At 35.9% G+C, this 18,207-nt stretch overlaps 1 protein-coding gene across 1 annotated transcript; it reads left to right on the forward strand.

The window, feature by feature from the left end:
* The first annotated feature begins 5,935 nt into the window (after nucleotides 1-5,935).
* On the forward strand, nucleotides 5,936-18,054 carry LOC135779538 (annexin A3). The gene is made up of 13 exons (XM_065290306.2): nucleotides 5,936-6,070; nucleotides 7,361-7,408; nucleotides 7,633-7,720; nucleotides 8,304-8,398; nucleotides 11,357-11,470; nucleotides 12,478-12,568; nucleotides 12,661-12,740; nucleotides 12,847-12,903; nucleotides 13,570-13,663; nucleotides 13,975-14,070; nucleotides 14,956-15,014; nucleotides 15,178-15,300; nucleotides 17,235-18,054. Exons 2-13 carry the CDS (start codon nucleotides 7,394-7,396, stop codon nucleotides 17,292-17,294), a joined length of 972 nt encoding a protein of 323 aa, XP_065146378.1. The 5' UTR covers nucleotides 5,936-6,070; nucleotides 7,361-7,393; the 3' UTR covers nucleotides 17,295-18,054.
* The last annotated feature ends 153 nt before the right edge of the window (nucleotides 18,055-18,207 follow it).

Consider the following 18,207-nt stretch of genomic DNA (forward strand, 5'->3'; position numbering starts at 1 on the left):
CAGACGCTTGTTAAACCTATAAATAGGTTATACCCTCCTTTCTTCCATTGGACATTTTAACAGCATCTGTGATGTCATTGAAAGTTCATTTTAAGGAAATTTTTCCATTATGATGTTTTATTTGTGTCAATTGATCCAATAGCATGCCTAAATTAATAAAATGTTTGTTAAACTAAATTTATTGATGGTTTTTATATGGATTATTAATGTAAGAAAATCTGACATTTCTTTTCAAATTAGTCATCATACAAAAAGTAATAATGCACTTAATTCCCAAAGCTATTCCATACTGTCAGACAAATGGTACCAAGATGTCATGGGGACAGTATCCTTTTAATAGGTCAGATCTACCATTTAGGTGTAGAAATTTATACATTTAACATCAATTGTACCTCTAAGGTACTACATGCAAATGTGCACTTTTTGATGGGTATAACTACCCCAGGGACAGTTAGGGACCATTTTTCTGATATTCAAGTAATCGGATGAACAGTTTAGCCTCCTTTAAAATACATAATCTAAGACATTTTTATGCATATTTATGCAAACAATATTGAAATGCCGTTTATTCTAATATTCATTAGCTGACCAGAATTTCACGCTGTTTACAGAAATTAGCAAAAGAAAGCATTTTATTTTAGCATTCACATTTTCAGACAGTTTATATCATTCCAAAATGTTAAAATCACACACAAACACTGGAAAATGAAATAATTTCTTCCGTTTTTTGCCCGAATACTTGTTCATATTCAATTCTGTGCAGGTATAGTGTTATTCTCCCCTGTATTCACATTCGCTCATTTGAAACTTTCTTGTGCTCACTATACCTCGAAGCATCCTCCTTTCATTACAAAAAGTTAACAAATTACAGTATGGTGGCACCAGTACAACATCACCAACACAAATACTTGCTTGAGCTGATGACTGCCACCAAAATAGTTCAACTGACCTGTAAAGACCGGTAACAGAGGTAAATTGGTGGGATTCAATGGTTTACTTTTGGTCAAATTTATCATGTAATCTGAAATTTGGTTACAGGAACATCTGAGGAGCTCAAATGGAAAACCTGCTAAGTGCATTTGACAAGTTTCTTGTAAATGAGCTTTTACTGCCAACAAACCAGTATTTCTGAACGGCCTACGTTTAGAAATAAGTGGATTTTAGAGATGCTCCAATGATAGATCGGCCGCAGATCATTATCGGTTCGTCATCACATTAAATTACTTGATCGGTAATCAATAAATTTGCAGATCGAACAGCATTTATACATCACATATCTATTGCTGAACTTGCATCTTCATGTTGAAAGTTTTTTTTTTTGCAAGTGTTTTACATTTTTGACAGTTTAAACTTGAATTTTATTGCTGCTCTTGTCCATGTACACCCAGCACACACCACAGACAACCTGTCATTCACACAAGTACAAAGCAAAGGCATATTAAATTGCTTTTTCTAGAAGGAATATTTGTTGCACTTATTTATTTGATTCTTTATTAAAACAAATAAAGGCTAACCTAATAAGTATATGTTTATAATTAAGTTTGTATACTACCTTAAATTGCCATTTTTAAAACTAGTCGTCTACTTGTGTGTCATATTGTGATTGGAATTAATATGATGTACGAAAAAGTATAAAACAAACATGTGTGTTCTTTCCTGTGGTCTTTGGTGGTCTTTCACAAAGATACAAGTGAAAATAGACAAAATGCTCATTTATTGCTTAATTATTCATTAAACATATAGATCTGGGGCGGAGAGGAAGATCCATCATGCAATTAATGTGGAGCAGTCTCCTGTACGCTAAACCATATCCTAGCTGGCTATCGAAAGGCATTGGCAGAAGGGTGGTACAGATGGAGGCACAACAAGGTCCTCACAGAAATCACCAAATGGGTGGAACAGCAACGAGTCAAAGCCAACAAAAAGCAGGCCTACCCACCCAAAGCCATACATTTTGTGAAAGAAGGTGACAAGGTTCACAAGACTAGCATGGTGGTCAAGAATTCACCTCTTTATTGCAGCGAGCCTCTGACTGGGAGTTGAGAGTGGACCTGAAAAGAAAGCTTGTCTTCAAACAGGACGTGGCAGTGACCTCCCTCCGACCAGATATGGCCCTGCTGTCCAGGAGCATGAAAACCATCATAGTTGCTGAGCTCACGGTGCTCTAGGAAGAGAGGTTAGCCACATCCCACCAGCTAAAAAAGCTAAGTACCAGGACCTGGTTGACGAAGCCGTTGTAAAGGGGTGGCATGCAACCAGCTACACTATTTAAGTTGGCTGCCACAGGTTCCCAGCAAAATTGGTGCACTGCTTCCTCCAGAGGGTGGGCTTGGAGTCTAAACAGCTGAAGAAAGCCACTAGTGATATACCTGCAGCAGCCGAGTCTAGTTCAAGATGGCTGCGGATGAAGAGAGCCCACAGTTGGAACCCTTCTGCAGGTGAAGGTTGGTCAGTCTTTCGGTGCCCCACTCAGGTGAGGTGTTCAGGTTAAGGGGCGAAACACCCTGATGACAATATGGAAGGGTTCCAATCAGTAGTCCCTTTCATGCAGTCTTTACTGGTAATTTGCAGTTAATATGTCATGTGTGAACAGAACTTTTCCATTAAATCAGTGCTGCCAATTTACCAGTAAGAGAGGTTGTAAGATTACCAGTAATTTACCGGTAAAAAATATAGATTACCGGCATTTAGAACGGCTGCTGCAGACGACGTCAGACTGCGCTTACAGCGTCGGGCCAATCATAACGTTTTAATACAAATGACGCATTTACCCCCGCACTGTTTACGGACGTTTCAACACACAAGCTGCTTGAAAGTTGAGCACACCTGTAGTTTACGTCCAAATTTCATCACCAAAGTAGTTAAAAAAAACTTACCATCTAATTGCCAAATAACCAACGTCCTTAGCACGCCCTCTGTGAAGCCTAATGTGCAAACAGTACTGTTGTTTAAGACGAAGTTTCGGTTTTACGTCGCCAAATGCAATGTTGTTTGGTCACGAGCAACTTCGCGACTGTCAGAGTTTACCACAGACGTGAAAACAACAAAATACAGACCGTGGATATAAACGATGAGGATTGTTTACAAATACAACACTGAGTTCACCTCAAGCCACAGGTAACTTCCGCTTTCTCACCAATAAGGTTGAATCAACGTTGAATTACCGTTTGATTTTTTCAAATGTATTCAACCTTCTGATAGGCCTGTTGTTTTATTAGTGAAATACGCGGTTGAAATAACCTTTCTTTTACTGTCTATGACAAGAACGCATATTGAGAAATGGCCTGTGAAAGTATAGAAGAATAGAAAAGAATAGAAATCATTTGCTCATTTAGTGTTACTCAGTTGTTACTGCATGTTAATATATTGAGACCATAAAAGAAGGTGTTTAAAGGGACAACCTTCTCACAGTTTGGCAGTGCTGCAATGTGAGATGAGAGTGGTCGCATACTGTAGGACAACACCAAATAAAAGACGGTGTTTTTAATGGGACGGTCTAAAGCTTGCATTGGACAATGACACATTCTGCCCTATTTTCACAATCTAAGCGCATGGTCTAAAGCGATAGGAAAAATAGTCTTGTGCGCCTGGCACACAGTCTAAAAGGGTTGTTCCTATTCATAAGAATAATTTAAAAATATGCAAAAAAAGTTTTGCTTAAATAAGAACACTGTAAAAAAATAGCTGTAATTATGCAGCTGGTTGCCAGTAACTTACTGTAGAAGATAAAGACTGAAAATGTTTCATGTTCATTTAACTTTGAACAAACTGTTCCCAGTAAATAACATAAATGTAAAATCTACAGTAAGTTACTGGCAGTTAGTTGCCAGTAATACTGTAATTTCTACAGAATATTTTTACAGTGAATATTTACAAACTGGAGATAAATAATTTACAAAACGCCCTGGGTGTTCTGAAAAATATTACTAAAAATGCTTCTCATTTTACCATATCCAGAGGTACAAAGTCATTATATACAATAAATCTGTGGGGTTGCATATAAAAAATCATAAAAGCAATATTAAATATTAGCACTTTTTAAAAGCCAAATAATATGCTTACCAGGCATAGGAAAGTGAAAGTGCTATATGGTCAAAGGGCAAATCTGATCTCAGCGAAACCAACATAACCGCAACCAAAAACCGAAATCCACACTTCGACCAAAAGTGAAAGGTCAGACATAGTTTGTTATCAGTGTAGCAGAAGAGGTCATGTGATGCATCATTGCAAAGCAAATGCAGGTCACACGCATTCACACTCCTGGATTCAAACCATTTTTTCATAAATGTACATTCATAGGAGCTCCACAAAATTTATTGCAGCAAAATATGATGCACAAATTGAATATGGACATTAAATTTGTTTATTAATATGTTGTGTTTTCCTTTCTGTCCTGTACCAACCAAAGGACAATGCAAGTATATGACTGAGTAATAAACACTTATAAATGAGTGTATGGATTGTGAGCATGTGCATTGAAAAGCGAAAGCTTCACTTATAAGTTACTATAACTTTTTTATAATGGGGTATAGGTGTTGTTGTGTCTTTATAAATATATTTATAGCATAGTAATAAATACCTATAAAAAATACTTTACTGCCTTAAAATTTTTTGTTGAATCAACTCGGATTAACAAGTCATTTCAACTTACTATGATTTATCTTGACTGGAGATGAGTTGTTATAACTACAGGTGAGTTGTTGTAACTTATAAAATTAAGTTGACTTTTTTCAACTATATTAAGTTGTGACAACTCATCTCTGTTGACATGACTTGTAAATCTAAGTTGATTTAACAAAACAATTTAAGGCAGCAAAGTCTTTTTTTTACAGTGAAGGGGGCTATAATTCAGCATGGGCTTCATGTTTGAAACATTATACACAACATAACTTATCAAGCAATGGTTAATGTCCACATACAAAATGAAAACATAGGTATAAATGACCAAATAATTGAATCAGACACAGATGATTTTGATGACTATGTACAAACGTATGAGTTAGATTATGATTGGATTTATGCTATGATACCCAATGGGGCTCAAGAGCCCACGCCAAAACTAAAAACAGTGTTTAAAATGTGTTCAAACATATGTTTAATAGCTTACTACAAATCAGGGCCTCTCCCCACAAAAACGGCAGCATATATCTGTTAGCTTTCTTTGTTTTTAGACCTGAGTGTGTGTGAAATTGTGTGAGTCATAAGTTCCTCGAAAGGAGGCACTGTTAAATATAAATATACAACTTACACTCATATTAGTCATATTGCATATTATTTTACTTATTATTTATACACTGTAAAAAATGTGTCGTAATTATGCAGCTGTTTGGCAGTAACTTATTGTAGATTTAAGTGTATGTTATTTACTGGCAACAATTTGTTCAATGAACATTACACATTATCAAGTCTTTGTCTTTAAAATAATAACCTCATGCATAGCATTCTGGGAACCAAAATCTGAAGGGAAAAAAATAAATGGTTGATGAGGATTTCTGGTTTCCAGAATGCTTTGCATGAGGCTTATGTTTTATAATTTTATTCTGTAGTTTTATTCTGTAAAGATTTTTTTGATGTTTAACTTTAAACAAACTGTTGTCAGTAAATAACATAAATTTAAATCTACAGTAAGTTACTGGCAACCAGCTGCCAGTAATAGGCTACTGTAATTTAACCAACCATACTAATCATTATATTAAATGTACTATGTTCGCTATGTTTGTCTCACTCTGTAGTTTCAGTAGACTTGCAAAAAGGTCACTTAGATTTAGTGAGATATTGTGTCAATATATATAGATTTCACAATGTCTTGTGACAATGTTTCCAGACATAAAACTTTTGACAAATACAGCAGAAGCAGATGTTTTCATGTTCCTGTGTTAGTTTTGAGATGATAGATTCACTTCTCTATTACCTTTATAAAAGGACCCTCCACGAATAAAGACTGACTTTTGGATAAGCAGCTTTGTGTGTCATTCTTTGATCCCTGATATCAGTTTTCTCTGCTCGAACTTTCTTAAAATACTTCATTCAGTGTTCAACAGAATAAAGAAACTCATACAGGTTTATAAGGGTGAGTAAATGAAGACAGAATTTTCATTTTTGGGTAAGCTAACCCTCTAACCATTGACATTAATCATTGTAGCCTATTTAAAATCAGTGTTACTGTTGTTTTATCTTTTCACAGTCTGACTTGCACTGTAACAAATACGCAGCATTTTTGTCAAATTAAGGCCAAACATAAAATATTAGGTTGAATTTATTTGCAAAACAATTTCTTTCTTCATGCTGCATTTTTTTTTACAGTGTGGATTAAGTTTAACTGGCTATGGGATGGTTTCCCAGACAGGTATTATCTTAAACCAGGACTAAAACCTTAGTTTAATTAAGAAATATAAACAAACATGCCTTAGTAAAAAAGAGGCACTAATGTATTTTAAGATATGTCAGTGCAAGATGTTTTCGGTTTGGACTAATATTTATGTTAGTCTAGGACTAATGCCTGTCCGTGAAACCGCCCTTATATAATTTAAGATCATTGCACATCAAATATCAGTGTAGGTTCAGAAGTTTTGTTTTTGGCGAGAGTCCAAGCTGAAATGGATCTCATTATATCCTTTTTTTGTACCAGTTGCCTATTACCAAAATAATTGAATAGTTTTTGTTGGAGAAAATGATTTATTTATTATCATTTATGGATATGTTTCTTTATAACCAATGCTTTCTACTTCCTCACAGCAACATAAAAAGAGTACGTAGGCTAATGTTCTTTTAATCTTAACACCCCCACCCTTCAGAGTTTTAGGGTGATGGAAAGTTTTGCACCCATCGTCTAGTTTAAGATGTTTTTAGATGTGTGTGTGTGTGTGTGTGTGTGTGTGTGTGTGTGTGTGTGTGTGTGTGTGTGTGTGTGTGTACGTGTTACATTGATGACGCATGATGTTGTTTTTGACTTTGTGGGTGTCAACTCATCTAAATAAAATGAGCTTGCAGAGAAAGAATCGGAGAGAGACGGCCTGAGCATCCTTGTGGTATAGCTTTCTGATATAAAAACCTTATATTCCTGGACTGATGTGTCTTAATTTTGTTAGGTATAAGTTGAATAAACCTTACAGTTTTAATAAAAGGTGACGTCAAATATGTTTTTGTTAGTCAGATGCGATTGTTTCGTTGTGTTTGATCCCATTATACAGTGCTGTGTAAGAGATTGTGTTGTGCTTCTCGTAACATTGTACAGTATAAACTATTTGGTATGCGATTGTCATTGGGTTATGTTGGCGCTTGATCAAATATATTAAAACAATGTATTAAAGTTTTAAAACCTGTTACTTCAAATCACCAATATTTGCATATCTTGTTACAGGAATCAAACTTAACACAAACATCATCTACAACAATGTCTTCTGTAAAGGTAGGTCCAGACAAAAAGTAACTTTTATTTATTTAGTAGCATAAGCAATTCAAGATCAAATGTCAATATATTTATCTAGTTTATTAATGTTAGTATTTGATACATTGTATTCACATTACATGTTTTACAGTTTTATAGCCCTTAAGTAAAAACTGCGGTCGCCCTGTATTGTATCATAAAAATGTAAAAATGTCTGCTTGATGTTACGTCCATATTTTGTGTAGTCAACAGCACGTGGCACCGTTAAAGAAAAGCCCGGATTCAATCCAAGTGAGGATGCTGTTGCTTTAAGGAAAGCTATAGAGGGCATTGGTAAGTTCATCTTTGAAGGTGTGGTTAGACTGCTGTAGATATTACTGTTCAAACATTACTTGTTCTGTAATAATTTGGCAGTGTGAATGTTTAAGTGTGCGTGTGTGTGTGTGTGTGTGTGTGTGTGTGTGTGTGTGTGTGTGTGTGTGTGTGTGTGTGTGTGTGTGTGTGTGTGTGTGTGTGTGTGTGTGTGTGTGTGTGTGTGTGTGTGTGTGTGTGTGTGTGTGTGTGTGTGTGTTGTGTGTACCTGGTAATTATCACGTTGTGGGGACCAATTGTCCCCACAAAGATAGGAATACCAGTATTTTTGTGACCTTGTGGGGACATTTTGATGTCCCCATGAGGAAACAAGCTTATAAATCAAACAAAATGATGCATTTTGAAAATTTGAAGCAGGAGAAGGGTTTCTGTGATGGTTGGGGTTAGGGAATGGGGTAGGTAAGGGGAATAGAATATACAGTTTGTATGGTATAAAATGCATTACGTCTATGGAATGTCCCCACAAAACATGGAAACCAGAATGTGTGTGTGTGTGTGCGTGTGTGTGTGTGTGCATGTGTGTTTGCATTTGTATTTCCTTTAGGGACCAATGAGAAAATTATTATTGACATTTTGACTCAAAGAACCAATGCCCAGTGTCAGCTGATCTGTAAAGCATATGAGGATGCAACAGGAAAGGTAAAACTTTATTTTTAATTTTAATCTTAAAGTAAATTGTTCAAACTCTGCTGAAAAATGTAAAAATTAACCTAAGTTGGTTGGATGTTTAAGCTGGTCTCCAAATCTGGTTTTAGCTGGTAAAGCTTGGTTTTTTTAAGATGGTTTTAGAGGGCTTTTGGCCCAATCTTGTTTTAGCTGGACAGGCTGGAAGACCAGCTGACCCAATAGCTACCATCTGACCCATCAGCTTTGCCAGGCTGCAAGGACCAGCTCAAAACAGCTACATCCATCTTAAACCAGCTACAGACCACCAAGGTGAACGTGATTTCACCAAGAAAGATGTGATCATTGTTGGTCCTGGATCCACATGGTTGCACTTTATTTTACAGTACGTGTACTTACCTTGTACATGTATGGTAAATAAGTTGTACTTACAGACAAATGTGTGGTACTTACTTTTAGGTATCTACATGGTAATTAACTGGTATCATTACTGTAATTACCAGTAGTACATACTTGGTAGTTATGTGTAACTCTAGGTAAGTACTGGGTAATAACATATATATACTTATAGTGTAGGTATACTGTAACTAACGAGAAACATTACTGTACTTACAAATAAATGTACAATATAAGTATTTAGTATTTACAGGCAAGTTAGGGTAAATGACAGGTATTTATAGTGTACATATATGATAACTAATATCAAACACTACTGTACTTACAAATTGTATACATGATAAGTGTGTGGTACCTGTAGGCCAGTGTAAGTTAATGACCGGCACAAATGGTGTATGTATACTGTAACTAACGAGAAACACTACTGTACTTACAAATTGTATATACACGATAAGTGTGTGGTACCTGCAGGCAAGTGTAAGTTATACTTATACCATACGTATATGATAACTAAGAACAAACATTACTGATGTGCCATTTTGGTATTCAGACTCAGTATCTTTGTCCTTTAAACCAAGCATTAAATAACCGTATGCATTAACTACTGGGTACATTCACTAGTACGTCCATGGTTACTGCATGGAAACAGGACTGTAAAATAAAGTGATGCTTTTTACACAGTTATTACATAGGACCTACCACCTAAAATATAGCATCATATACATGTCACTGTCCGGCAAACCCAACCGTTGACTATAATACGCATTAACTACTGTGTACATTCACTAGTACGTCCATGATAACTGCATGGAAACAGGACTGTAAAATAAAGTGTTGCTTTTTACACAGTTATTACAAAGGATCTAACACCTAAGATATAGCATCATATACATGTTACTGTGAGACAAACCCAACCATTGACTATTATACACATTAACTACTGTGTACATTCACTAGTACGTCCATGATAACTGCATGGAAACAGGACTGTAAAATAAAGTGTTGCTTTTTACACAGTTATTACATAGGACCTACCACCTAAGATATAGCATCATATACATGTCACTGTGAGACAAACCCAACCATTGACTATTATACACATTAACTACTGGGTAAATTCACTAGTACGTCCATGGTTACTGCATGGAAACAGGACTGTAAAATAAAGTGATGCTTTTTACACAGTTATTACATAGGACCTACCACCTAAAATATAGCATCATATACATGTCACTGTCCGGCAAACCCAACCGTTGACTATAATACGCATTAACTACTGTGTACATTCACTAGTACGTCCATGATAACTGCATGGAAACAGGACTGTAAAATAAAGTGTTGCTTTTTACACAGTTATTACAAAGGATCTAACACCTAAGATATAGCATCATATACATGTTACTGGGAGGCAAACCCAACCATTGACTATCATATGCATTAACTACTGGGTACATTCACTAGTACACGCTTATTGTGTATATACAGTTTGTAAGTACAGTAGTGTTTGATATTAGTTATCATATATGTGCACTATAAATACCTGTCAATAACCCTAACTTGCCTGTAAATACTTAATACTTATATTGTACATTTATTTGTAAGTACAGTTATGTTTCTCGTTACTTACAGTATACCTACACTATAAGTATGTATCTGTTATTACCCAGTACTTATCTAGAATTACATAATAACTACCAAGTATTTACCACTGGTAAGTACAGTAATGATACCACTTTATTACCATGTAGATACCTAAAAGTAAGTAACACACATTTGTCGGTAAGTACAACTTATTTACCATATATGTACAAGGTAAGTACACGTACTGTAAAATAAAGTGCTACCGATTTAGGTTTAGGATTAGGTTAGGGGCTTTTAAGAAATACTCCTCAAATTATTTATTTAAAGTAATTTGAGGGTTTAAAAAGGAGTTATTTGAGTTAAGGGTAGGTTGGGGTATCTATCTTTGATTAAAACGTTGATCCAGGATCAACAAAAAATTTAACACTTTATTTCGATAGTCCACTTTAGACATTTTACTAATTATAAGGAACTTTGCAACCACTTATCAACTACCAATCTTTAGAGTATTTGTAAATGGTCTGCTTAATATCTACTAACACTTTGATCCCTCAACAGACATTCAACTGTATAAGTATATTTGCAGGTGCATGTCAACTTATTTCACTAACCCAAACCTTTTCCCTAAACCTAACCCTTACAGTCTACTAATATTGTAATGACAGTTAGTTGACATATGTGCAAATGAATGAAAGTTAGTTGACATGTAGTTGCAAAGTTATTTATATTTAGTAGAATGTCTAAAGTGGACTATCAAAATAAAGTGTAACCAAATGTTGATCCGGGATCACATCTTACTTGGTGAAATCACGGCGACCAACCAGCTTAGCCATGCTGGTTTTAGCTGGTGGGTCAGCTGGTTTTCCAGCCAAGATCAACTAAGACCATCTTGACCTGCTAAAAAGTGCTCAAAAAGCAGAGACACCAGATAAACCCGGCAAGTTTTTGCTGTTTTTTCAGGTATATGATAAACAACCTTATGTTTTTGTGTCTCAGACTCTTCGCGGTGATTTGGAAGGGGACACCCATGGAGATTTTAAAGATATTTTGGTGGCTCTAATAACTCCTCCTGTTCAGTTTGACTGCCAGGAATTTAAACGGGCAATAAAAGTAAGAACTTAAAAACCTTATAAAAAGATATAAAAAATGTTTCAGTAGCTTTAAACAGTTTATACTTTGGCAGATATTATACACTGTGAAAAAGAAAATCTTTAAAAATCGTCAAATGACTGGCAGCAGCGGTTTCCAAACAAAAACCGTAAAATGAAAGTAAAATTTCTTAATTCCAATAATGTCCATAAAAAAATATTTTACAGATTTTTTTCTTTAAAAATTCTCCAGCCAAAAACGGTTATTTTATGGATTTTCCCCCGATTATTATTGTCAAACAAGTGACCAATGAAAGAGATATGATTGTCTCCACATTTAACCACCCACTGCAAGTCATGAACACACTTGCAAGTCTTTCTTATCACTAGACCAGAATGCTTGGACAACTGAAAGCTTTATTTATAGGCTTCTTGATGCCATGTCTTGACATTTTATAACATGTGAGATCATGCACAGCGACATCACACCATTTCTCACATTATGAGTAATATGCAAGCTCATTTTGAATTCAAACTGTTGAGTTCATGGTATCAATGCACAAAAAGTGTAAATTTCTAGGAGGCTTTGAGTTGTCCAAGCATTGTGGCCTAGTGGTTAGAGAGAATTGATTATATCCCTAAGGTGTTGGTTCAATTCGCACAGTTGGTAGGAAAGGACTGAAGTTTTTCAGTGTTGCACTGATATTTGTGTCTGTGTGTGTTCTTTACTTGCTACGGATGGATAAAACATGGAGATAATCTCTTTCATTGGTCACTTGGTGTTTGATCATAATAATCCGGGGAAAATCTGTAAAATAACAGTATTTGGCTGCAGAACTTTTAAAGAAAAAATCTGTAAAAAAATATTGTTTTGGACATTATTGGAATTATATACTTTAATTCTAAGTTTTTTTGTTTGGAAACTGCTGCTGCCAGTCATTTGACCGTTTTTTAAATAAATCTCATTATGGACTTAATCTAAGATAAAAATATGGAAATGGTTGCTAATAGATTGTGTTGTCCACATAGAGCTTTCCTACAAATAAAAACATTCTGATAGAAATGTTTGCATCGCGCTCCAACAATCAGATCAAGGCTATGAGTGACGCATATTTGGCAGGTTTGTATTTCAAAGCTTACTTCATTTTTCTCCCTTAAGTGCAGCAGAAAAGTTTATGTAGCACATAACATTACCTTTGATTTATACTACAGAAACCAAAAGGTCTCTAATTGACGACCTTAAATCTGAAGTGTCAGGAGACTTTGAAAAGACCCTGGTGCTTCTCGCTGAGGTTCAGTCAAATCGATTGTCCTGCATCATATTTAAATTCATTTATATGAGTTGCAGGCATCCCACTTACCAGTTTCTTGATATTTGTTTTCCTGTCTACATTAAAGGGCAAGCGAGATGAGAGTACAAACGTGGATGCAACAAAAGCAAAACAAGATGCCAAGGTAAATACCCTGTTGTTTTGACCCAAGTTTACATTAGTACAACCCAAAGGCCCCTTTCTTAGCTAAAATAATAGTTTAGTTACAGTAAACATCTATAAAGACCTACAGTGTTCATGAACCAATTTCTTACATGGTGCTGGTCCAGTAAACACAAAGTGTTCCCATTGCTGCTGAAGATACTGAGTTTATTAACGCTTCTCCAAGGCTTCTCTTACAAAAGTGTATGTTTTATAGTCCAGGGTCACTTATAGCAATAAACCTACAAAATCATCTATCTAACCAAAACGTCTTGATTGTTTGTATTTATCGCTTTGTAAAAGAATGCGTATGTGTGCCGGTGTGTAGTGTTTCTTTACAAGGTAACATTGCCATCTACTGGCCAAGCATACATAATACAGTGTATTTCGTTGTTTTTTGGGGGGGTTGACAGTGTTGTATGTAAAATTTTTCTAAAGCAAAAAATATATCTTTTTAGTTTTTCTGTCTAGTAAACAGTAGCTTTGTGTGTAGACTGAGAGTAAAGTTGTGGTCACTATTCACACAAATCGTACAATTTCTGGGAAGAATAGAGCAGCTTGAAAATTTTCACCTTTTGTGTTTTACAATAACAAAGAGAAACAACTGATAGAAATTTAGCTGCTGAACCATGCCTTTAATACTTCACAGATCTTGTATGAGGCTGGGGAGAAGAAATGGGGAACAGATGAAAGCAAATTCATCGACATCCTGTGCAACAGAAGCGTTCCTCAGCTCAGGCAAAGTATGATTACTACCCTAATATTATATACACATTTACATATATTATATGTCACCCTGCCCATAAAATGAAAGCTAAAGTCTCATAATGTAATGATTTCACTTTTGAAAATTTTATTTCACCCATTGATTTCAGTCTTTGTCATGATCTTACTCGGTCAGTATTAAAGATATCAAGGTTCAATATGCACTGAATGTTCTTTACATTATGAGGATGGTTTTATGTAGAAAAAAGTAAATCACAAAGAAAAAACTTTAGCTGGGTTTTACAGACTGGTATGCAATGGCTTCTAAATTCTGAATCTTGTGTCTAAGCTCTGGATGAATATAAGACTCTGAGTGGAAAGACCCTTCAGGAGAGCATTGAAAGCGAGATGTCTGGAAAACTGGAGGACATTCTTGTGGCTATAGGTAAATAAATCTTTTCCTTAAGTATCACTGGTACTGTTGTTCAGGGCTATGCATTTCAACAAACATCTGACCCCCAAAAATGAACCCTTTTCTGATCTTTGGGGTCAATTTGACCCCATTTAAAGTTTAACGTTTGTAAAAACATGTTTGGCATAATTTTTCTTTGCTTCAGATTTCATGACTTTTACTTGTTTAATGAGGACAAGTTGGTAAACAAACAATTTACATGATGATATTTTTCAATGTCCTCTACACATTTTGTAGCATCGGTGTTCTTTGGGGTCAATTTGACCCCTGGCCCTTTATTTTTGGGTGATATTGAGGTCACTATAACACGCCATAATTTTATAATATTAAATTTTTTTATTCTATTAACAAAACACAATTCTCATTGTTTACATGAGCAGAGCAAACATAAAAGCCTGCACAGAAGCCTATTAAACCCTTTCTCTCTAGGCTCTGTCTTTATGCTCACTCTCTATGCTGAAATAGATTCAGGTGCGTTGGCACTGCCGCCAGTTGAAAATACTTTAATGTTGCGTCGGAAAGTGTGTTGGAAAGGAGGAGGAAAGTGTAAAATTTTTTATCACATTTTATGGTAATGGGAGGGTTAAACTGTCGTAACTCCACTCAGACATGAATAACGCTTTCTGTTGTGGTATCATTAAGAGATTTGCTATTATATGTCCAAATGAAAAAACCTAAGATTTGCACCTGGCGAATGATAAAAACACCTTAGAACTACTCAAAAGACCCTAGCAATGACACAGTTACACCCTTATTGCACTGGCAACTTTTCTTTAAAAAGTCCAGTTTAATGGTATTTATATTGTTTTATAGATCATTTAATTATTTAGATCACTTAACTACTTTTCTGTTCTTTAGTTAAATGTGTGAAGAGTGTGCCAGCGTACCTTGCAGAGCGGCTGTATAAAAGCATGAAGGTTAGACCTGTTTTTCCATTCTCTTGCTCATTTTTGGCACAGTTTTGAAGAATTACCCATACGATTACAATGCTTAAATGAAATATGATATTATCAGAAAAAGATACCTGAACTAGTAAGCCAACTTTTTAAGAATTTTTTTTTTTATAAATGTTTTATTCAGGGTGCTGGTACCACTGAATCAAGCCTAACTAGAATCATAGTGAGCCGATCAGAAATCGACCTGCAGGACATCAAGGCAGAATATAAGAAACTGTTTGGCTGCTCTTTACAATCTGCCCTTGAGGTAAGAATTAATTTGCTTTGTTGACATGATGCTTTGAATTGATTGAATTTTCATTCACAGCAATGTTAATGTATGTGTGCTGACTGAAAGAAGTATCATTAATTCAGATTGCATATCAAATTTCAGCATTGGAAAAAATACCTAACATGCAAACTTGATAAATGATAATGGCAATATAACACTTTAAAACATGTTTTTTACAAAAAAATGCTTACAATGTCACCCATAGTCATATGGCAGCTCTGATTGGAAATATTTCACAGAGAAATAGTTCATAAAATTAATTTTGTGTGAGCAGAAGTGGAGAAAGGTCTCAGTTATGTATGTAACCCTCATTCCCTGAAGGAGGGGAACGGAGACATCATGTCGATGACTGATGTATTATGAACTCACTTAGAAGGACCAATCTAAGCCACAGAAAACTGCTAGGCAAAGCTCTTAAATGCCTCGCAGAAAAGCCCAGCTTGGGATATGGGAGTGTGTCTTATCCGCATCCTTTATATCGGCCAGAGTGGCACAGCCAGAGCGGATGAATGCTTACAAGCCTGCAAGGGTAGGGACAGCTTATGCCTCCAAGAGGCAGGGATGACTGGACACAGTGGAATTGCAACTGACCAATCCACTGTCGGGACAGAAATATTCCCACACAGCGGCCCCACTGTTGAGGGTGTTGAGAGTGGAAGGCTTACAGGGTCTGTTATGGGTGGTAAAAGAAGCTGCCCTTGTAAGCTCTTCATGAACCTTGGGAAAAAAAGTAATGGGGGGGCTTAGGCCCAGCGTGAGCCACCTAGAGAAACTAGTCATCCAGACAGGTAGTGGGGGTTGAGCCCAAGCCGACCGGCACCCGAGTGAACATGGCAGTCGGAGAGAGACCGCCCCCTCTCCGATGTTGGAACTGATATACATTTCTTCTTAGGGGAGCCGAAGGATAGGTGTGGTACGCTTGGTCTGCTACCCCCTCCAATGTCTCAGCTGGCTTCGAACCTGAATAGTGAGAGGCCCCATAGGGTTGGTTCCCTGTGACCCAAAGGTCTGGCACCCTGCCGCTCAAAGTCACCGACCTGGTGGTACATGGCAGCAGGATGGGGACTCCACCACCTTTTAAGTAATAGAGTCTCACCCTCAGATCCAAGACATCTAGCAGTTTGAACATAAATTGTCCACAAACTCCACCTCAGCATGAGCAATGCCCAGAGACGAGAGGGGGATTATGACTATCCAAGGGACCAATAAATCAACCACATCCAGAAACACACAGGTGGAACGACATCTGAAAAAAAAAGTTGCAAAGCTGCACGGAAGAAATGTTATGTTTAAAAAGATTCGAGATCAACCTGTGCAGGGAAAGCTTTTTTGTGCCGATGAATGGATGAAGCACACAGGGGTAGACAGCATCGCACACTTAAAAGAAAAGAGAAAAGTGGACCACCGCTGAGCCGCCTTGATGTCATGGACATACTGTCAGAATAAAATGGTCATTACCATTTAGGTACAGATATGTATACATTTGGTACCAATATGTACCTCTGAGGTACTAAAATGCACTGTTTAGCTGCAAATGTGTTAAAGGGTACAAGTCTATGCATGTGTCAAGAAATGCATATCAACACAACTAGTGTGCTTTTTCTACATTACTCCCTTTGTAAGACCATCAAGCATGCTTTCCACTGTGACCTGACATTTCCATTGTATTTACAAATCTGCTGAATTAAGCATGGACCATTTATCCCCTATTTTACTCACTATTTAAAGTATTTTACTTCACTATAAAGTTGTTCTTTGCTTCATGTCTGTCTCTTTATTCTACACAATGTGCTAAACACAGTCCTTTGTTTTTAACAGGTTGTTATACCAGTTAATGGGACAGTTCATGTAGCACATAAAAACCTACATGTCAGAAGTAACATTAATTTTATCTTGTTTGTGTCTTTTAGTCTGAGACATCAGGAGATTTTCGCAAAACCCTGCTGAAGATCTGTGGTGAAGATGTCTGAGCTGAATGTGCGTTTTCATGTTCCTATACTGTAACATAAAGGACGTAGCAATGCTCTGGAAGTACTATAATGTGAAGACCACATGTCAATGAATGTTTAAATGTTTAATTAAACTTGTGGTCAAATAATAATAATAATACATCAGAAGACCTAAATATTATTTAACTAATCTAAATAATTATCTAAATATTATCTTTTGTATAATTAATCAGATCTTATAATCTAGATTTTGCTTTTTCACAATTTTGATTAAAATGTATTTATGCTTACATTGCAAAAATTAACAAATTACAGTAACTGAAGAATAAACTCTGATCATGATGCCTGTTTGAGTTTTGAAATAATTTGTCATCAATGTGTAGTATACCTTTGATCCAGCAGGTGGAAGTGAACTACATTTTAAGGGTAACAAAGTGGTCAACAAGAATTAAACTCTATTTAGAGATTTTTATATTTTATTTAAATATGCAGATGAAAATTAAAGCCATATTGATATTTTCTTCCAGCTGCTGATTTTTATCAATTGATACGACTCAAAAATGAAACAGATTTTCTTTCATTATTTTGGAATTATTATTCATATCTAATCCCAGCAAAGCAATTCAGATTGAGTAAACTTGCAGAGACTGGTAAAACAGTGTAAAGAATGTTCTTTCCCTTTTTCCTTCAATAAGACCAGTGAACATTTTAACAGCATCTGTGATTTAAGAACAGATGTATGTATTTCAAGAACGCAAGAAACTAATAAACTTTTGCAGTCATTGAAAGTAGATTTGAAGGATTTTTTGTGTCCATTGATCCAATAACATGTACATAAAAATGTTTGTGAAATCAGATGTATTGTTGTTTTTATATGGATTATTAATGTAAGAAAATCTGACATTCCCTTTCTCTACAAAGTAGTGATTAGACA

This window comes from Paramisgurnus dabryanus, chromosome 10, assembly GCF_030506205.2.
Source record: "Paramisgurnus dabryanus chromosome 10, PD_genome_1.1, whole genome shotgun sequence".
Classification (NCBI taxonomy): Eukaryota; Metazoa; Chordata; class Actinopteri; order Cypriniformes; family Cobitidae; genus Paramisgurnus; species Paramisgurnus dabryanus.